The 22,471-nt window shown below is 40.3% G+C and overlaps 1 protein-coding gene across 7 annotated transcripts in view; it reads right to left on the bottom strand.

The window, feature by feature from the left end:
• Positions 1–20,323, bottom strand: part of ROBO2 (roundabout guidance receptor 2) — a 1,482,214-nt gene extending 1,461,891 nt beyond the window's left edge. For all 7 annotated transcript variants that reach the window (XM_029081978.2, XM_039914497.1, XM_039914495.1 and 4 more), the window contains exons 1-3: positions 20,236–20,323; positions 17,481–17,605; positions 7,821–7,943 (exon numbers count right to left, since the gene is read on the bottom strand). In XM_029081978.2, the coding sequence (XP_028937811.1) occupies positions 7,821–7,929 (109 nt within the window). In that variant the 5' untranslated portion in view covers positions 7,930–7,943; positions 17,481–17,605; positions 20,236–20,323. The remainder of the gene's footprint in view (positions 1–7,820; positions 7,944–17,480; positions 17,606–20,235) is intronic.
• Between the last annotated feature and the right edge of the window lie 2,148 nt (positions 20,324–22,471).

Here is a 22,471-nt window from a genome sequence, read left to right as displayed (position 1 = left end):
AGCTCTGGAAGGTGGTGGTGGGGAAAGGCCAGAACAACATCAGTAGGAGGTTTAACTGTCATTAGATAGGTTTAGCCACTCAAAAGACAAAAACAGCAGCAACAAAAGAAAAAAAACACACTTCGCACCCCTCCTTTACTCTTTTATGGCACCTCACCTCTGAGAAGAGAATAAGCAATATAATAATTTATCACTGCCCCAAAATTTATACTTTTCTGCCTATTTACAACATTTTGTCCAAATCCCCAGGGGGAAAGCATGTGAATGGAGTTTAACTGTCCTTTAATCACTGCCTGAAGCTCCAGTGCCAACCTCTACCTCCCTAATTGTCTCTAAAGTCATCAGGATCAGAGTAACCGTGGTAACCTGGAACATCTGGACATCTTGGTAGATAGATCCTATTATAAAGCAATTTACATTTCTAAAAAGAACCAGGTTTTCAAACTCAGTTTTTCAGCCAGAATAAAATTTAATTTCTATCTGAACCAATTGTGCTTTATCAAGCCCCTAATCTAGGATAATAGAGAAACTGCTCTGAGCCCCAGGCTATAACCATTTCCCACAAGAAAGTTCTTATGGGGCAGTATGGAAACCATGTTCATACATGTTCAGCATCTAAGAAGTGCTTTGCTCCACTATGTGGATAAGATAAAAAACACCACTATATTAGCCATAGTTTCTGAAACACCACATCTAATTATATAGGATCAACTGGTCTAAGGGGCCTTATAGATATGCATAGAAAAGGATGTTTTAAAATAGAAGTTGCATGAGCTTCAAGGTCAGGGCTTGCCATCTCTCAAGATCCTCTTCAAATACAAATACACACACACACACACACACACACACACAAAATCATACCATCGCTTTGGTTCCAGCTGCAGGTGATAAATCAAACTTTCCGTGTCTTTTGCACATCTATGAATCTCAGTGTTTTCTAAGTTTTCAAAAAAGCTTTTAGACAGGGGGTGGTGATTTAGGGAAGTGATAAATTGATGTTATCGATGGATGGAGAAATACAGCCATTTTACACACAAAGCAGAACTCTAGTCATCCCAAATATATATCCACAGCCTTTGTAATGAGATTTGCAGTGTCAATTGAATTTTGACCTAGCATTCTCTGCATATAATTTGGGCTTCTAAAAAGCATGTGTAACTAATTTATTTTTTAAAAGAAGCATGGAGAATAATCATGGACAATTCTACCTTGGTGTCCATTCTCATGCTCCAAGAAAGATTTGGATCATGAGTGAGCAGAGGTGAGGGGAAGAGAAGGCAAGGAGACAGGGATCTAACTCAGTGCCTGAAGAAAACTGCAGAAAGTGTCAGAATGTAGCCACTCAACATTCATTCATTCATTCATTCAATAGTATTTATTGAGCACTTACTATGTGCAGAGCACTGTACTAAGCGCTTGGGATGAACAAGTTGGCAACAGATAGAGACAGTCCCTGCCGTTTGACGGGCTTACAGTCTAATCGGGGGAGACGGACAGACGAGAACGATGGCAATAAACAGCGTCAAGGGGAAGAACATCTCGTAAAAACAATGGCAACTAAATAGAATCAAGGCGATGTACAATTCATTAACAAAATAAATAGGGTAACGAAAATATATACAGTTGAGCGGACGAGTACAGTGCTGTGGGGATGGGAAGGGAGAGGTGGAGGAGCAGAGGGAAAAGGGGAAAATGAGGCTTTAGCTGCGGAGAGGTAAAGGGGGGATGGCAGAGGGAGTAGAAGGGGAAGAGGAGCTCAGTCTGGGAAGGCCTCTTGGAGGAGGTGATTTTTAAGTAGGGTTTTGAAGAGGGAAAGAGAATCAGTTTGGCGGAGGTGAGGAGGGAGGGCATTCCAGGACCGCGGGAGGACGTGACCCAGGGGTCGACGGCGGGATAGGCGAGACCGAGGGACGGTGAGGAGGTGGGCGGCAGAGGAGCGGAACGTGCGGGGTGGGCGGTAGAAAGAGAGAAGGGAGGAGAGGTAGGAAGGGGCAAGGTGATGGAGAGCCTTGAAGCCTAGAGTGAGGAGTTTTTGTTTGGAGCGGAGGTCGATAGGCAACCACTGGAGTTGTTTAAGAAGGGGAGTGACATGCCCCGATCGTTTCTGCAGGAAGATGAGCCGGGCAGCGGAGTGAAGAATAGACCGGAGCGGGGCGAGAGAGGAGGAAGGGAGGTCAGAGAGAAGGCTGACACAGTAGTCTAGCCGGGATATAATGAGAGCCCGTAATAGTAAGGTAGCCGTTTGGGTGGAGAGGAAAGGGCGGATCTTGGCGATATTGTAGAGGTGAAACCGGCAGGTCTTGGTAACGGATAGGATGTGTGGGGTGAACGAGAGGGACGAGTCAAGGATGACACCGAGATTGCGGGCCTGAGAGACGGGAAGGATGGTCGTGCCATCGACGGTGATAGAGAAGTCTGGAAGAGGACCGGGTTTGGGAGGGAAGATGAGGAGCTCAGTCTTGCTCATGTTGAGTTTTAGGTGGCGGGCCCAAAGCATGCCACACAATCCCAATTCTATCAGGTTCCGCAGGGTCCCCTTGGGCAAAAAGAGGCACAGTAGATACTTTCGTATCTCTGGCACCTGGACAACTCTTCAGAAGTGGGCAAGACTCTCTTCCCTCCACCCCAAGGGAAAGGAGGCCAGAAACCACATCTTTTGGCAAAGATAAGTATGGTCACCCTGTTTAGCTTAAGCATTAAATCTTTGATACTATCCAAGTTCCACCGTTGATGTCTCATATTATTACTATGATTACAATAGAAGATATATTTCTTTCATTCACAGACACACTTAACCCACTTCCTAAACTCCCAAGTGGTAGTGACAGTTTATGTGATAACTTCTGGCAATAATATTGACCTGTCAGCTACAAATTACAGCTGCCATTATTTGAAGCACTTCAAATTCACTATCATAGAAGAGTTTGATCACCTCATATTATTTATCAAAATGTCAAGGACGAATTATGGGTCATTTCTGCATGTGTCACCATGCCAGGACTTGAGGCAATGATTTAGTATCAAAACAAAGAGGTACAATGACATTTATCATGTGTAAACCAAACCATCCAAGAGAACACAGTAAAAACTCACCATTCCAAACAATACTAAAGGCCCACGTAGCAAAATTGCTTGAGTGGCCACCATTGAAGAAATTAATGTCTAATTAACTTCATCCCTCCAAAAAATACAGAGCCAAAAGGCACAAGTCAAAGCCTATCTACAACATTCAAGCCCTCCAGATGATCATTTTGCAATCAATAAAAAGAGATGGTCATTTTGCAATCAATAAAAAGATGAAGCTATTTTCACCTTCCCTTAACATTCTTTAAAATAGTCACATAAATGTAAAATTGTAAATGACAACTTTTTTGTGCATGCTGCTAAAATATGACTTAACACATTCATTCAGTATATAAATGCATTAAGTTTTGATCCTTTAACAAATTATTATTCTTACTGTCTCGATTTTGCCCCCAACATAATATATTCCAGGAAATATATAATTTTATAAAACACCACAATTTAATAAACTCAACTTTACTTGATTAAAGGAAAGTGTTACTTTCCCTGAGAAAGCATTTGGAGTACTGTGTACCATACTCCAAATCCATTTTATTTATTAGAATGGATAAAAATACAGGCTTTCACTAGATTAGAGAAGCAGTGTGGCGCAGTGGAAAGAGCATGGGCTTTGGAGTCAGAGGTCATGAGTTCGAATCCCGGCTCGGCCACTTGTCAGCTGTGTGACTGTGGGCAAGTCACTTAACTTCTCTGGGCCTCAGTTACCCAATCTGTAAAATGGGGATTAAGACTGTGAGCCCCCATGTGGGACAACCTGATTCCCCTATGTCTACCCCAGCGCTTAGAACAGTGCTCGGCACATAGTAAGCGCTTAACAAATACCAACATTAAATTAAATTAGATTTAAAAGGCATCTTTTTTCTTAAGCAATCACACATTTTAAAAGGAATTTCACAGTTTATCTGTCCATTGAAATACAACTTAGAATCTAACCTTAAGGCATACTGTATATTTTCCTTGTCTAACCTTAAGGCATACTGTATATTTTCCTTGGCCCATGTCCAGGTAAGAATGACAATATCTATTACAGAAATTTTCAAAGCAAACTTCATAAAAGACCAGAAATTTTTAAAATTACAAGTACCTATTTGCCTGGAACTTTTTTCTGCAAGTATCAATAATGTTCTTTTTTCTGTCTTGTGCCAAGTAAAGCCACAAATTTGAAATTGGTAAAAATGACAAAGAAATGAACAGTAAGCATATTAATAATGAATTTAGCACTCTTATAGTCCCCTCTTTATCATTTTAGCAGATTATTACTGTGTTTCATGATAGGACTAGAGTATTTCAGAATATTTTGATTTATCCTAATGGCTCTGGGGCTCAAGAATGTCTTGAGTGGCATTAGGTTCCAGTACCTTGAGAAAATGCTCCAATATACAAAATGGGAACCTGTGCCTGCCAACTTTCTGTTTGCAATCCATGTTCCCAGCAAAAGCACTAGTGGCAGGAACAAGTGAATACAAATGGTGATAGGCAAACAACTGACAATATAATCAATTTTTTGCACTGCTCTCAATCCTGAAGTCTTTGTGACTAGACAGAAAGTCATTCATCTTTTTTTATGGGGGATTCAATAAAAAATAAGGTTAGTACTCTTAGTCGTAAAGATGTTCAAGTTACCAGTTAGTATGCTGAATTCTGCAGTCTTGAATAATCATAGGCATTGATCATGGAGATTTTGAATTTTAACCAGTCTACCTTGGTTACATATTTCTGCTGTGACCTGAGTACCGGCTATTTGAATGTAATTTGAAGGGAAGATTTCCATATGCCTTTAAATACATGATTAGGATTCTACTGCCTAGTTTTGATTGACCACCCTCAAATCACCCAGTTATGTGAGTCTATTAGGTTGTTTCTATTCTCATGGAAGAGCTTGCTAAGTTTCTGTGAAATGATAAAATACTAATGTGTCCTGAGCACTGATCTGGCCTACTTAATTGTGAGAATTTTCTCCAAAGGAAGCATTTTCCTTAAACTGGCATTCATCCAAAGTTCAACTTCTTCCCCTGAGGAAAATTTGAATGCATCTAGGGAAGCAGATTGGTTCGTTGGCTTTTTTTTTTTTTTTTGATCAGGGAGACATGTGTTATAAAGTTCCTTTAGTAAATTCCTAATTTTCATATTTTGCTAAAATTGAACTTCATAATCTTCCTATTGATATGAACCCAAGACCAAGGCAAGAAAGTTCCCAAACCAAGATTCATTCAATTTTGTTCAATTTCTGATTTTCTTTTCACCACTAAGAGATTATTCAGGTCAAATTTTATGATTAAAAAATCATTTATAGTCACAGAGCCACACTTAGTAATGCATATGGTACGTTTCTTAAACCAAACATGAAAGTTCAGGCCTAGGGGATAAAGTAGCAATATAAAAAAGCAGTGGTTTTGCATTACTGATATGTCCTAATAGAATACTTGTCCAAGCTTTAAAATGCAGGGCAGGTTCACTTAGCAATTATAATTTTAGGAATTGCTAATTACTGACAAATAATTTGTTTCAATCACACCAGCAGTCAGTAAAAGGAGAAAAAAACCCCACAAATTCACAATAGCCAAAAAGTTTCCATAGTGCTTTCTATTTGCCCCTTAGCTCATTTACCATTAATTATCTTCTTACCGTGGTAAATAAAAGTCACATAACTTGCATTTTCCCATCTAACATTCAACTGGAGCTACAGTTAAGATCAATTTCAAGAAGCGTTTCTTATATACACGGGTCATTGGTCAAAGAAGGAAATTGTGTACCACAAAGGAAGATCAAAAGAACTATTATAGACAGAATCAAGTCTAAGAACAGCACAGTCACTGTTACTGGGAAGAACTACTGAAAACGACCTAGGAATGAATGAAAACAAAAACTAATCCCCTGCCAAAAACCGCTACATGTTTTTAAGTCAGCTTCACAGGTGCAATTTTGCCTCACTCATTTCTTAAATGAGTGTTTTTTTTATTAATGAAAACTTTGCTTCACTGCCTCACTCCCAATTTAATGAAAATGCATTCTTCTGAATTCAGTAGGCAGTTATTTTCAGCTATATCATTTTACATATCTGGTTGGATCTCTATGTCAAAAATGCTGCCTCTTTGCATCCTTGTAGCATCTTAAGCCTCAACAAAGTAATAAAAGACTTCCTGAGCAAGGTGCAATTTCAAATAGGTGTTGTTTACAGATTTTTCTTTAAATATTAGGCCATAAAAATGGTATTTAACAATCTTTTTTTTTTTTTTTTACAACACTGTAGCACTGTAGTTGTTACAATCAAGGAGAGCAAGTTGAGTTCCCTGGGACATATAAAAATATATTTTCTTAGCTATTAAACACTAATTTTAAATCCCAAACACATTTCATTCTAAAAGGTTAGCTATAAAACCCTGATTATACAACTGAAAATAGTAATAGGGTTCACATGGAATATGACTCCAAATTGCATAGAGCAGTAACAATTTCACTTGTGGATAATCTTGAAAGAAGCTAAGTATACTAACAATATTAGAAAAAGTAATTCAACCAAAAAAGAGACTTTCATATATACAACTCTCACCATCAGTTCTCGGGAAACAGATATGAGCAATCAATTGATCTTTTCCCAACTCACTTTCAATAGTCATAAAGTGATTGCATTACACTATTGTACACTGGAAACTCATTTAAAATAATGTACCTGTCACACCACTTTCTGCACAGAGAAACTGGCTCCAATGCTTAATAGATTTTTTCAAATTATAAACACAGCAGAAACAGACTACTAATGGCTTCTTATAAAATTCATATTGTGTCAAAAAGATGCTTCCTCTATACTGAAACCATCGAGACCCTTTCATACTCATGTTGTAAACTTACATTTCTAACACAATTGATATTCAGTATAATTTATGCCCTTTGGTTTTTCAAATTAGCCTCAAGAAATAATACCACCACATAATGGGACCATATAATAAAGACCTGATTTTTGGCAGACTCCAGTTTTTGTTGTTCTTGAGATTAGTGGACCAAAGACATCCCTCTTTTCCTCCTCTGCTGAGTAAATTTAAGGACAGAATCACTTTGCAGCTTCTCTAGAACAATAATTTACAGGAAGGAGCTTGGTACATCAACAAGAAATATCTCTTTCTGGTTTCTCTTCCTCCTCTCCTTTGCTTCCTAGTTTCTTCAGTGCATCGTAAATTAAGTATCACTTACTAGCTGCAAAAATATTCACTGTCAGGATCAACAAGATACAGCCATTTAAAAATGCTCTTTATAGTTCTTCTCCCCACCAACTTAAAGATGCCAAGTTTTCATTTTAAAATAGATTTCTGTTCTACTCAAACATAAAGCCTAAGCAGTAGAAACACCTGGGAGCAATTTTCTGCTGACAATATCCGGAAAATAAGTCCTCCTTTGACCCATGATACATTATCAATGCAGCAGAGGCACTTAAACCAAGTTTCATATATTAGTTTCAAAGCATGCAGAAAATGGAAGACCACGCAACGTCCAATCCAAAGTCCAGATTACACCACTTCAAAACTCTGGTTTGACAAACCAAAAAGAATTTCATAACTCTCCCACAAGTTGCCTAAAGAGCAAGCTTCTCGGAACAAACTCTACAACAAATCAACAGCTGTGTTTCCCTAAGTGCTCTCTCTCAAAAGCCTGCCATGTTGGCACTACTCAATGATTCAAGATCAAACATTATGCCAACAGACCACAAGGGTCCACTGTTGATCAGGAAATTCTGCACTTACCTTGCCCTTGTGCGCTCCCCCAGCCGGTCCATACCATTAGAATTACTGTTAATAGTCCATGGGTCCACATCTTCCCACTTCTAGAGCTGTATCCTTGCCCTCCAGCCATCACATTCTTAAGCTCTGTGTATTAAAAGCAGAAAAGAAAAAGAGAAGATATTCCATTGTTTGCTACTTCTCCTTGCCATTTAGCCGGGCAGGTCATTTAACTGAACAATTGTCCAAAGAAATTCTAAACTGAGTCAGGGAGCAGTACATAAATTGGATTTCAGCCAGCCCATAGTGGGAGTTAATAATGATAATTACTTCAGATGATAATTGCATAAGTCAAACATAAAAGGCCTCTTGTTCCTACTATGCACACAAACACTACTATTTCCAAAGCTGAAAGTAGATAGGGGAAAGTAAGCAAGTCTAAAGACAGGTACAGAAGTGCTACTGGGAGTAGGAGGAAGGTAAATGCTGAAGTGCTTAAGGAGTGAAACTCAAGTGAATAGGTGAGAGTAGGAATAGAAAGATGAGAGATCAATCAGGGACTCCCTCTTGGAGGAGAAGACATTTTAGAAGGGCTTTTAAGATAGGGAGAGAAGTGGTCTGCGAGATGTTAAGGGGGAGGGAATTCCAGACAGGATGGAGAGTGTGAGCAAAAGAGTTGGTGGTGGGTGGTGAAAGATGAAATTTAGGCCCAGTGAGGTTGATGGCATTATTAATAATAATAATAATGTTGGTATTTATAAGGCGCCTACTATGTGCCAAGCACTGTTCTAAGTGCTGGGGCAGATACAGGGTAACCAGGTTGTCCCACGTGAGGCTCACAGGTAATCCCCATTTTACAGATGAGGTAACTGAGGCACAGAGAAGTTAAGTGACTTGCCCACAGTCACACAGCTGACAAGAGGCAGAGCTGGGATTCGAAGTCATGACCTCTGATTCCCAAGCCTCTGCTCTTTCCACTGAGCCATGAGTGAACTGCACCGGCTGGGTTGCAGTGGGAATAAGACAGAGAAATGTGAATTATGAAGGAATAGGAACAGAATAGCAGGGGGAGGCAGATGGCTCTCTTGTCAGTCTCACCAAGAAAGGGCTATAACAGCAGTGAATTGCTGATGGGACTGTGGGTATTTCTTGGCTCTCTATCCTTTAAGAATTTGCTATTCACGTCACCCTCAGCCCCTCAGCATTTAGGTACATATCCATGATTAATTTTAATATCTGCCTGCCCTTCTAGACATTAAGCTGATGGAAAGAGAAGGTGTTTACCAACGGTCATATTATACTCTCCCAAAAGCTTAGTGCAATGTTCTGCATACAATAAGTGCTCAATAAATACCACTGATTGATTATTCCATCTCATGAGCCAGGGATGTCTGGACCTTGAAATTAAGTGACGCCTCAATTCTTGAAGATTATCGATCAAATCTGAAGGTAAGTTGTCTAATGGTATGTAAACCATTCGAAGTGACTTGGGCACAGTGCCTTATTTGGAAATGCATTGTTTAATCTCAAGTGTTTGGATACCAGTAAATTCATCAATTTTCCATTAAAAGTCATGTACTCATGCCATAACTACAAGAGTAGCTTAGAAGTCCACAAAAACAGAACCAGAAATACTCTCAAAGGGGACTTTTCCCTCTGTAAAGCACATACCTGAAGCAGTTCTTGGAAACCTATAAGAAAATGTTGATGTAAATTCTACTGCTACTAACAACAACTGTGGTGTTTTTTAAGCATTTACTGTGGGCCAGGCATTATACTAAACCCTGGGATGGATACAAGCAAATTGGGCTGAACATGATCCCTGTCCCACCTGGGGCTCATAGCCTCAATCCCCATTTTACAGATGAGGTAACTGAGGCACAGAGAAGTGAACTGACTTTCCCAAGGTCATACAGCAGATAAGTGGTGGACTCGGAACTAGAACCCATGACCTTCTGACTCCCGTGCTCTAACCATGACACCATACTACTTTTCTACAATCTACAAATAGATGGCAGTAGAAGGCTAAGGATGAAATAAATAAAAGTAAATAAAAGTTAGTAAACAAGAGGTTTAATAGTCTCAGTCCAGAAAAACTCTATCTTGCAACAAAATATTCTCAAATTAAGAGTAAAAGTGTTTTAACAGTTGACTCATGCAAAGATTTCTTTGGGCTAGTCAACTGGTTGTCAGCATATTAAATGTCTCACACAGGAAAAACAAGTTGCTAGTAATGCTCAAGCAGGTATTGCTTAGATATTTCTTGAGAAATCATTTATGGCTATGCTCTACTTGCCAATTTGATAACCCAGCTTGAGTCTCACATACTTATCAGTTTCCTTCAATTGACAGTGTCTTCTCCCTCCTAATGGAGGATAAAATTTCAGAAAAAGTTCTTTTCAACTGACCACAGAGGGTATCTGATCTATCAGCAGGATCAGAATGTGCTTGCAAATGCCAATGGAATTGGTGTTTCCTCCAACTCTGACACTGATGGTAAGCAATTGCTTATCCTGCCTGACCCAGTGTGCACATGTAATATTTCCCTCCCACCCCTTAGAGAAAACCAATAAGAAAACCACAATTACAGGCCAGTATCTTTGGGTTTCATTTTCTAATCCTGAATGAACAAATTAGCAAGGGTACTCAGGTCCAACTTTGAAAGAAATCTGGTTAGATTGAGAAAAATCTAATCTCTCTGAGAACAAGATTTTAATTAAAATTCAAAAAGCCAGAGAACTAATTCCACATTGCATGATAGCATCCCTTATTTCCCTTATCAGAGAAGCAGCGTGGCTCAGTGGAAAGAGCACGGGCTTTGGAGTCAGGGCTCATGAGTTTGAATCCCAGCTCTGCCACTTGTCGGCTGTGTGACTGTGGGCAAGTCACTTAACTTCTCTGGGCCTCAGTTCCCTCATCTGTAAAATGGGGATTAAGACTGTGAGCCCCACGTGGGACAACCTGATTCCCCTATGTCTACCCCAGCGCTTAGAACAGTGCTCAGCACATAGTAAGCGCTTAACAAATACCAACATTATTATTATTATTTGTATCATCCTCACACCATTGGTAAAACATTAGAATAGTTGGTCATTTTTATTATGTACAAGTGTTTTTTTTTTCCTTGTCCCTTGGCATAAATTCAATTCTGTTCCGGTGATGTCCATCCAGAACTTAATTGTTAAATGCTGAGCTATTTAGAGAGAAATGGGCAGACAAAGTTTGCAATATTGAAAAGTCTTTCGTACCTTTGCAAAACTCACTTGCCTTTTGTGAGAGTTCTTTTAGGGCCATTTCTATCTATCCGTTGCCATATAAGTGACAGGTTTTGTTTGTTTTTTTTAAAGTTCAAGAACATTAGGAAAAGCCAATGTAGGGAAGTACACTATTTCCTCTCCTACTGCATTACCTGTGTACTTGAGTCCTCAGTCATAGAATGGACTCTATAAGCACATCAGACAAAACACTAAAAATTCATTTCTATATTCAGAAGCCTAAGGCCGCAAAACACACTTGGATTTGGAATCAGAACTAACTTTGGTGGTACTAAAGGCAGATACATTTGATACATTCCCTACTGATATGTGCTTAGTGAAGCAGAGATCACCCCATAAATCACAATGGGCAACTGTTTCGCTAAATTCCACAGCTGGATACTAATCACACTTATGTCAACAGAACATGTAAGACAATGGGAGATGTTTCTTGCTGAAAAGGTACATTAGAAGAGATTGTGGGAAAAAATAGTTCCTGTAGTACAATGGATTTGAGCAAACATTTTATCAGCAGCTTACAATTAAATATAGACAATCTGAAGGGGGTATTTCCAGAATGCTACACCAGAATCTTGTAGCAATTCATAATCTCAACGAATCTCAGTTTCCTTATCTGTAAAGTGGGTATAATGTGTACCCGTATTTCCTAATTTTTAGGGTCTAAGTCCCTCGTGGGATAGGTTCAGAGTCCAATCAGATTACCCTATTTCTACCCCAGTGTCTATTGGAATGCTTGGCAGTGAGTAATCACTTAATACCATAAAAAAACAAAGACTGAGTTGTGCTTTGAATTTTCTTGCTTCTAATTTCGAACCATTAAAGTTGACAAGCCTCTTTTAGGTTCAGGGATTCTGGAACTAGATGGAAAAAGCATGGGCTTGGGAGTCAGAGGACCTTGGTTCTAATCCCATCTCCACCATGTACCTCCTGTGTGACCTTGGGCAAGTCACAGTTTCTCTATGACTCAGTTTCCTCATCTGCAAAGTGGTTCACCACCTTTACACCCTCCTACTTAGACCGTGAGCCTCATGTGGGACCTGATTATCTTTTATCTACTGCATATCATCATTTGGTTATTTCATCAAAAACAACCCAAATTCACTGGAATACCAAGAACTGGTTAGAAAAAAAAAGAGAAAGAACATATGGATGAAGTCAGAGAGCTCAGGAAGGGAAACCTACCAGTATTTAATAGGAATTTCATGCTGGTTCTTAAATTTTCCTCAGTATACAGTTCATTCAATAGTATTTATTGAGCGCTTACTATGTGCAGAGCACTGTACTAAGCGCTTGGGATGAACAAGTCGGCAACAGATAGAGACAGTCCCTGCCGTTTGACGGGCTTACAGTTAACCTGAACTCCTTATACCCAATTATATGCAAAACCTACCTTTCTGTTAACAGATAAGAATCAATAGAATTGACTTCTGGAGCAAAAGCCCATTTGTTTTCTTTCTTGTTTGTTAATAACATATGCTTGCAATACTGCTGTAATCCATTAAGAATATGTGATAGTTGACCAAGGTCAATAGACTATCACATGGAAGACTGGGAAATGGGGCTTTCAGGGATAATTAAAAAAAAAAATTTAATAGAGTGCCAGGAGATTTAAACTACTCAGTAGTATAGCCTACTGGAAAAACCTGTGAACAACAAAAGTTTCCAGCCAGTGGACAATAATACTGGTGTCATGCAATTACCATTACCACTAATCTTTTATATTTACATCACCAAATATTCCCTGCACCAACCTAATGATGACTAATAGAACAATGGCATTGTATTTGAAATGAACCCTTGCACAAAAAAGTTATGCTGAATAACATTCAGAAAAATCTCTCAAAAACTTGGAAAACTATCAATTTAAGGTTAGTAGTGAAAGTTTAGAATTGTTCTTAACCTACTGTGCAATAGAAGTATAGAATTAGAACATGGATTTCAGATTAACAACACATTTAGTGCAAATTCCATGTATCAAAGAGAGTTACTTCTCAGAAAATGAGTTTGGAAAATTATTTTCTGCAGTCAACTGGTCCAGCCCCCTACCTTTAGGCAGGAGAATGCCTTAATAAACTATGATAGTTGGATGCCTTCTTTCCTTTAAAATATCCAGAAATTGAACTTGTTCAGTCTTCTTCAAAAACCTAATGCAAATGTTAAGTAAATTCTTTCTTTTAACCAAACACACTTTCTTAAATTTTAATCTTTTTTTTGTGAAAATTGAAAACAACTGGTTTTGCATCCACTCGAACACTGGACTAAATCAATCATTTAACCCAGGGATGATCATTCTTATTTTCTTAGTTTAATGACTTTCAATTACTTTTTTTGACTTGCTAATGGTAGATTAATTCTACAAATTTTGCTGTAGGGTACTAATTTAAGATAAACCTCACTGCCCAAAGAAATTGAGGGGGAAACCAGGAAGCTAAAGACATAGCCTCTTCTCTGGAAATCTCCTTCAGATTTGGCAAGGTGGAATTTATTTATTACCTTAGATTGAATATATTCCACTGAGAGCTGGCTGCCAAAATGCTATATCCAACCCACTTCAGCCAGATGCTGTATAATGCCAACATACAGCTTATTCCACAGCCAACATTTCTCTGTGATTGTTACGGGAGGAGTCAGTGGGCAGTGAAGCAGTGACTCTGTAATCTTTTTCTTTTTTTGTCCTCTTACAGCTCTGTTGAGTGGGTGGTGAGGATGAACCATTAGACTGTAAGCTCCTTCAAGGGTAAAGGTCATTTCTGTTACTTCTATTGCATGTTCCTGAGCACTTACTACATGTCTGAGTACTCAATTCAATACATGCTTAACAACCAATGGTGATAACCACAAAGAACACAGAGAGGCAGAGTAGGTAAGATCTCGCTCATTCTGAATGATTTGATGTCTACCCAGAAAAGTTGGTTGTGGCAAATTGATTTGCAGGCCTTACTTGTTACATTTAGAAAAAATTTCTTCCAGAAACCCACACACATCCAGCTAATGGCTAGAACACATGCATAGCCCATTCTAACCTGTGAATTTCTCCCAACCATCATTTTTTTCCTGCAACTGTTCATTTCATGCACATTCTCTCAAGTGTCAAATTGTCTATTCTTTAATTATCCTGAGCTAATTTTATGCTATCAAGGCAGGTCAATTTTTATTCTCAGCCCATCCTCTGGATGAATTTTAATTACGTGTTTTTTTTTCCCTCCCCTAGGTTAACACCTTTAAAATGAGTTTTTGTCAACTTTACTCTTCACACAGACTCTTTCAGGGAAATCGGTCATTCAATGTCAGAATGAGGCTCTCCCAGGCAAGGATACAGCACAGAGGAGAAATCTGCTAGTCTCTGAAATCTCAACAAGGTTTCTCTTAGGAATATCCCCAACTGAAAGGACTATTCCTATTTACAGAAATTTATGGCTTTCAAGGTCAATCTCGGTCCTGGGATCGGATAAAGTTAATTTGCTTTTTTCTTAATGGTTTCATTTTGACAAATGAAGGAAGGAACTTTTAGTTAGGACAATGCTCCCCATACAACAACCAGTAAAGCATATCCCATTCATTCAAGGCATCATTTGAAGAAAAATGAGAGGAGACCTTAACAAGGCAGTAAGAATTTATATGCGCTCAATTAATTCAGATCGGTTGGCTTAAGTTTTTTCAAAGGAAAGCGCTATGATTATGGGGAGGAAAAGGAGAGGAAGAATTAATCCACCTTGTAATGGTCGAATGTGATTGAGGGGAGCTGTAACAGTGTGAAGATGCCACCTTCTTGCTGCTATTTTGAAATGAAGTGTTAACCCAGGTGTAATTACTGGCCTTGAAGGATGAATGTGCCTGCTTTGTCCAACTCAAAAAAAAAGCCACATTCAGGCAACAAAGTGTCACCTGCATTGCATCGATCCCTCAGGATTCCTCCAAAACATGGATTTCAGTTTTAAAAGGGAACTTTGTGGGGGATTATAAACAAATTCAGGTTGCATGATTGTTTGACTCTGGCTTCATGTAAGATGCTACCTGCTGGTCACTGCAGCAATTGAGGCCCAAATACTCATTCTACTAAGGAATTAGCTCAGGCAATCCCTGACCCTTACTTATTGACTGCATGATATACTATTTCAATAACACCGAAGTCAATAAACAGACAAGTAGCTGGAATTAAGAGGGGATGACTACAGCAATACTCTCCTTCCACCAAGGATTTCTTCTTACCCTAAGGAAATAAATAACTTAAAATGTGCACAATTTTTCCCATGTGATGCACCCCTTTATTTCAAGGGTCACAAGGTAAAGTACTGTTGTGCCTATTTAAAATGAGGAAAATGAACTAAATAGCAATAGCTTATAAAATCATTCCCCCCTCAAAAAAAAAATTAAATTGAGGAATGAAAACAGGTCCAAGTGGCCAAGAGCTCACATTTTCTCAGTGAAATCAGGGCGATGAAAAGGTAAGGAGGAGAATACCGCCTTAGAAAATTTAGAAAATTATCTAAAATACCTGGATTCAAAGACCACTACTCAATTCAGGAACTATAGTTTTCCACCCTGGAGGTGCAAATAGACTCATTCACAGATTCACAGAGAGTCAACTGGATGAATTGTGTTCATCATATCACAACAACTACATGTTTTTAAGGTTAAAAAACCCTAATTGTAGCTTTGTTCTCATCTGAAGTAGCCCAGACTCTGTCACTCAAACCATAAATAGAAAAATGTACCATGCAAATAGAAAACCTGCTTAATTGCCAACAGGACACTACTCTCAGTGATTGGTTAGAGAATATGATTATTTTATAGCCCCCAAAACCTATTTTCTATTACCAAGTCCTTCCCTGGTTACTAAGCATGCCCTCTCTAGATGCTTGTTGTGGGCAGGAATTTCTGCATTTGTTGTTATACTTTACTCTCCCAAGTGCTTAGGACAGTGCTTTGCACACAGTAAGCACTCAATAAATATGATTGAATGAATGAATATTAATATCTTGAGTCACTATAATGCTTTGAGATTTTCCAAAGCACTTTCACATCGTGTCATTTCAACCTCATAACATCCCTGTGAGGTGAGAGGAGGTAGGTGTTGTTATCTTCATTTACAGGAGGGAGAACTGAGGCACTGAGTGGCTAAGTGACTTTCCTGGAGTCACCCAGAAAGCCAGAGGCACATGAGTGAATAGAACCCAGGTATTCAATCTCTCAACTCTTTCCTCTATGTGACTGGTGGTTTGTCTGGTTCTGCCTCTATTATATATACAGGACACCCAAACACACAGATCTGCATTTCTTACTCAAAGATGATGGTAAATTGCTATCCATATACAGATGGACTTGAGAAGACAAGTTAATTCTCTGCTTGAATTAAAGCTCTAATGAAATGAATACAAGTCCTGTCCTGTTGACTTGGAATAATTCAGGACTCTACAAATCAAGAGACACAGTGTTGGCATCTCCATGTTCCCATTTTCTCCATTTCTTCCATGCCCTGGCCAGGTCCCTTGGACTCAATCTTTGGATTGAACCTAAGTTTCTTTCTTCTCCTCCTCCTCCTCTTCTGTGGTCCTGAGGAGAGGGGACTGAGCTTCACAAATTCTTAAAACCAGAGTTGTGGCAAAGACAGATTCTTGTCACGTTAAGCTAACTCTGTCACTCTGAAGAACTCAATGGATATAGCCCTGATACCACCACCCACAACATCTCAGAGGAGGGTATAAAGACCCAGGTAGCTAAGTGATGAACCAAGGCAGTAGTTCAAAATTAAGCTAAGGGCCCAGTACACTCACCTCACCACCACACCATCATTAGAGACCAATTTTTCCTGTTCCTGAACTCTACACCAAGTCAGCCCAACATAATGCTCTTTTCCACCTTCAAAGTTCTAAAAAACACTACATCAAAAGAGCAGTCATTTATCACTTGGCATTTGATGAAACTGGTGTCCTTTAAAACTCTTGTCCTACTCTTTTCTTATATTTAATATTACCCAGAGGCAGAGTGAGTGAAGAAGAAACAACAAGAAGGAGACAGTGAGGAAGAAGCAGGCTGAAGGGAGAGAGGGAAAAAGAAGGGACAGGAATGAGAGAACAGCAAAGAAGAAAAGAAGAAGAAAAGCATACATAAGTAATGATGAGTTAATTTTATTTTCACTGTTCACTGAAAAACAAGCTCCTAATGGGAACATAGAAAGGCCAGGCCCTGGCAGTGCCCAGTCCTCTTGCTTTGCCATGCACCCAATCTACCAGAGGCCAGAGGACTGAAATGCCAAAATTAGGAACAAAAAGAGGGCAGGGGCATCTGGTAAAGACCTTCTGCATGTTCCCACAGCTGCTCCCCATGCCAGCAGTCAGGACCATATGTCCCAGATTCCAGAACTAGGAAAAAAAATCAAGCTTTGTCACAATGAAACATGAACACTTACGTCTCAACTTCTCACTCTGGCATGCTGTGTCATGGATGGATGCTGCAGGCTGAAGATACACACTGGCCTTCTTTCCTCTCAGAAGGCTTTTTTCAGGGCTCAGCCAGTCATCTGACAGTATAATCCTGTGCAGCAGAAAATAATAAAGAGGCTGTGATCGCTCAGGAATCAAGTTCTCCTTGGTTCCAGAAATTGTTCAGAAGAGATTGTGGGCCAACCAAGCCACGTCACTGGGGGTTCTGGTAGGAAATGGGAGAAGACGGTGGAGTTAACTGGTGGGTTTTTCCCGGCAATCCTATTAGCAGCCCAGACAAGCATAGTGATCTGGAGTTACCTGAGGGTCTGACTATGTAGGCTTCTGAACTACATTAAGGTAGCCAATATTTCAGACAGCTGGGTTTGCCAGTCAAATAACTCTTCTACAAAGCATCTCCCCAAAGCCTCCCCCAAAGTGTAGGATTGTGGTTTCTGCTTTGCTCATATAGAGGCTAAGAATGGTGCTTTTGATTAAACTTGGCTCCCAATTCTGTCTGCTTCTCACAGCCCACGCATGACCTTACAAGTGTTGGTTGTCTATATAAGAGGCTAAGGGAGAGCAATGGATGATGGGATGACAACTTGATTCTCCAAAGATTTTAGGCAATACTTTCTTCCTTTGAAAGTCAGAGAAAGAAAGCTGAGACTATCAGGTCAGGGGTATCCCAGCTTGTGCCCCAAAGTTTTCAGGCAGGGTAGCATGATTTAAATAACATTTTGAACCAAGCCGAAGGATTTCACCCAAATCTCTTCTCTTTCTGTAATTGCATGGCATATAGCCACGCTTCAATTTTTCACAAAAGCTTAGAAGTTTATTCAGTGTGAAGTTTGGCAGTTTACCCTGAAAGCAGCATGGTCTAGTGGAAAGAGCACGGTGTTGGGATTCAGAGGACCTGGGTTCTAATACTGGCTCCTCCATGTGACTGTTGTGGAACCCTGAGCAAGTCACTTAAATTCTGTGGGCCTCAATTACCTCATCTGTAAAATGGGGATTTAGTGAGCCCCATGTGGATCCTGGACTGTGTCCAACCTAATTACCTTGCATCTACCCCAGCACTTAGTACAGTGCCGGACACATAATTAGCGCTTAGCAAAATACCATAAAAAAGCAAACTATAATTATTTTAATTCACAGAAGTAAAAATTGAGGGGGGAGGTAGAAAAAGAAGGTGAGAGTAGAGGAAAAAAAAGTTTTCTATAAAGCACTGATCATTTGACTGAGGAAATAAACATATATATATGTAATTGCCTTGACTGAGGTTCCAGAAAATTCTTCACATGATATTAAATTAGTAAAGCCTGAGACTGAATTTAAGGGAAAACGAGGACACATAGAAAATTGCATGTGCCAGAGATGTCTTTATCTGGAACCCAGAAACCCTTGGTTCCATTTGTGAAACCTAATGTCCAAAGGCCCAAACTTTCAAGTTTTTGCACAAAAGAGAATTAGCCCCTAGTATCTGTGGATATTTAAGTGGCTTTTGTTTTGTTTTTCTGGAAATGTAAGGTAAATAGACATGAAAAAGGTAGTTCTTTCACCTAACTTCCCAAATACAGATGAACTTGTAATTTAAAGAACAAACTATTTTGCATACCTAAAAACACTAGTGAAGGCTTCATTCTAGTCATCTGGATGTTTAATTCTTTGAATGACATGTTCCAATTTTGTTGCTATGGATGTTTCACACCCAGACAATCCTGAAACCTGCACAATTACATGCCACATGCTTTTATAGTACTGTCAAAATGATACACATTCATCTCAATACTAATCCCAATTGCGCTTTAACCTACCATATCATCCTTCCTGGTAGCACCACACTTTGCATATGCATCAGTTCCCCCCCAAAAAATAAAATGCTTACTGCAATCCACTATACTGTAATCATATTATGAGCTATTATGTTTTATGTGTTGAAACTATAACTTTATAACCCACAGACTATTTCTCCCAAGAAGCACTTGCTAACCCAGAATTAATAACACAAGTCCTCAGAAGAGTCAGCCTGCCCCTGCCCTATCTCCACTCAAAACACGACCCATCGGTGAAAATTAAAATGAAAAAAAAATACTTGAAGGATATATCCATCCTTTCATTTCCAAGACTACCTCAAGGATTTCTTTCCCTCTACCTTCAGTGAGGGTATAGAGGGACTCTCCAGAGCAAAAAGAGTCACTATCCCGCCCCCACCTCCCCCCCGCCAAAAAAGCTCCCCTTGAAAAATACGGTTTTCCCTATGAGGACTGCTTCATAGCTTGTTCTTAAGTTTTGCCGTTTACAGATAATGGCGGGGGAAGGGAATAATTTTCGGAGAGATGGTTGAGGAAATGAAGTGAATCCACGAAGCATTGAGACCCAATTATCGGCATATTCAGGGGCCGTCGAGAGAGGAAGCCTCCCTCTTCCCCATCCCTCCCTTCCTGCAACGGTCATCAGCTACGCCCCCTAGGTCCTTCCCAAGTTGACCTGAGTCCCCGCCCAACCCCTTCCCTCCCCCTTTTTAGGGACGATGTGACCCCGCAGTTTTCTCCCCTCGAACCTCCAAGTGCAAACGGCTACCTCCCCCCTCCATCTCCCTCTTCCCTTGGAGCAGATGCGGCGTTTGGTCCTCGTTGGCCCAGCCTGGCTTGGCCCTCCTCCCTGCATGGGTGGTGCCCGAGACCCTCCCGGGACGTTGGGACCCAGGAGTCCCTCCTCCCCCTCAGTCTGAACACTCACCTGGGGTCTTCTGCATCTTCCCCCAACCCGAGGAGGAGCCGATCCTTCTCCTCTCCCTTGCTCTTGCCAGCAGCGGTGCAGAGCGCAGGTCCTCCCGCCCCCTCCCCAGCGGTGCCCCCTCCCCACCGCCTCGGTTAGCCACCTTCCCTCGCCACCCTCCTCCTTCTCCTCCCCGGGTGCCAGGATTGGATTCTACCACCTCTACTCCAGACACATGCAGGATAACCCGTACTGAGGTCTTCCTCAGCTGCTGCCAGTCAGCTGAAGAATTCGTGCAACGCTTGCTAGTCAAAGCCGCATCCTCCTTATTGCTCTAATCTTGTTGCCCACAAAGTTGGGCCCAGCTCTGGGAATCCGGCCGCCCAAACTTGATGGGCACCGTTTCCAACGTCAGCAGCGAGGAAGCTTTGGTTAGGGAAAGAGCACGGGCCTAAGAGTCAGAGGGTCTGGGTTCTAATCCTCATACTGCCACTTTTCTGCTGCTTGATCTTGGGGCGTCACCCAACTTCTCTGCGCCTCATTTACCCATCCCTAAAATCGGATAAGGCGGATCCCCATGTGGGACGTGGACTGTGTTCATTCAATCGTATTTATTGGGCGCTTACTGTGTGCAAAGCACAGTGCTAAACGCTTGGGAGAGTACAATATAACCGGCAGACACATTCCCTGCCCACAACGAGCTCACAGTCTACAGACGAGCTCACAGTCTACAGACGAGATCACAGTCTAGGGATGAGCTCAGCTAATCCCCATTTTACAAGTGAGAAAATCAACAGCACAAAACAGTAAAGTGATTTTCCCAAGGTCACACGGCAGGCAAGGGGCAGAGATGGAATTTAGAACCCAGGTCCCAATTCACCTGGGTTCTTTTCCACTATGGAATGATGCTTCTCATTATAATGGGAGAGACAGGGATGAATGATATAAAAAGATAGTGAAATTAGAAATGAAATATCACTTTGAAATTATGTCTATACTGCATGGTGGTGAGGATTGATCTGAATAGATTACATGAGAGTAAGGGTTGGCTGGCAAACTTTGCCGCAGTAGCTTCCAAACTGCTCTCTGGGTGGATTGGAAAATCAAGATCTGACAGAGGAGTTACATGTGAAATTAAACAGGTTCAGGTGCAGATTTCATGTCTCCATGATAAGTGGCAATAAGGCGTGAAAACTGAAAACGGATTCAACAGTACATGTGATTTTCGTTAAACAGGCATTGACCATGCCATTTTACTATGTACTTTCAGGCAAAATTGATATTCACCAAACAGGTGTCACTGTTCACTGAGTTCTTGCAGTTTGCACCTCTGCTTAGTGACCAATTGTGAGAAAATAATGTCACTACCAATGAAGCCCATTTTCAGGAGGCTCTCTGCTTCAGATAACACTGCATCAGGCATACATTAGTGAAATGAGAAACCATTGGTATGTAACTCAGAAGTTTGAATGTGGCTTCATCTCTGCTCGTTAAGAGTCGAGATGAGGCTGCCAAGGCCACAGCACCAGGAAGAGCTCCTACCAGCCTGCTTTGGGTAGCTCACTTGTTTTTCTTATTTTAGAATCAGACAATTGTCTCTCTCATTTAAGGATAATCTATTCCTGTCAACAATATTCCCTGTGCTGAATCTCCCACCTCTTCACTTCAGCTGGTTTACTAATAATGATGATTTCTTCCACATCTACCCCTCTGCTCTGTAACACAAGAACCAACAAAACAGATCACTGAATTAGGTCAGAAAGCCATGGCTTTAATATTGCTAGGGAGTGAAACCCCCACATCCACACTAGATCTTCTGCATGGTGTGAAGTTACTGTCTTTCCTAGTTTCAGTCTCCCAAATGGCTCAACCTTGTTTTAGTGCAAGAAGTCCACAAACTATCCCCTGTTGGTTAAAGCTGAAACTGTATTTGGAATAAGACTAATGGTTTAAAGGTCACAAAAACGAATAAAAGTGAAATGCTGAAACTAGGTAACAACATTTATTTAGTGCTTTACTGAGTTCAAAATCCCATACTAATTGTGCTGGAAAAGAAAGTCATCTTTGAGCTCTAGTATCCTCATATAAATTTCTTCCAATTTTCCTACTTGCAAATGGCAATAGTAAACAAATATCTGAGCAAAAGTTTCAATAATTTGATATTAAAGCAGTTCCATAAATCCTTCTTGATTCCAGGCTGCTTTTTATTTGCTTTGACCTTCCTTTCTTTTGACTTGGAAGAGACACTTATTTAAAT

The sequence above is a fragment of the Ornithorhynchus anatinus genome, chromosome 17 (assembly GCF_004115215.2).
Source record: "Ornithorhynchus anatinus isolate Pmale09 chromosome 17, mOrnAna1.pri.v4, whole genome shotgun sequence".
Lineage (NCBI taxonomy): Eukaryota > Metazoa > Chordata > Mammalia > Monotremata > Ornithorhynchidae > Ornithorhynchus > Ornithorhynchus anatinus.
This window is presented reverse-complemented; position numbering and strand designations above follow the sequence as displayed.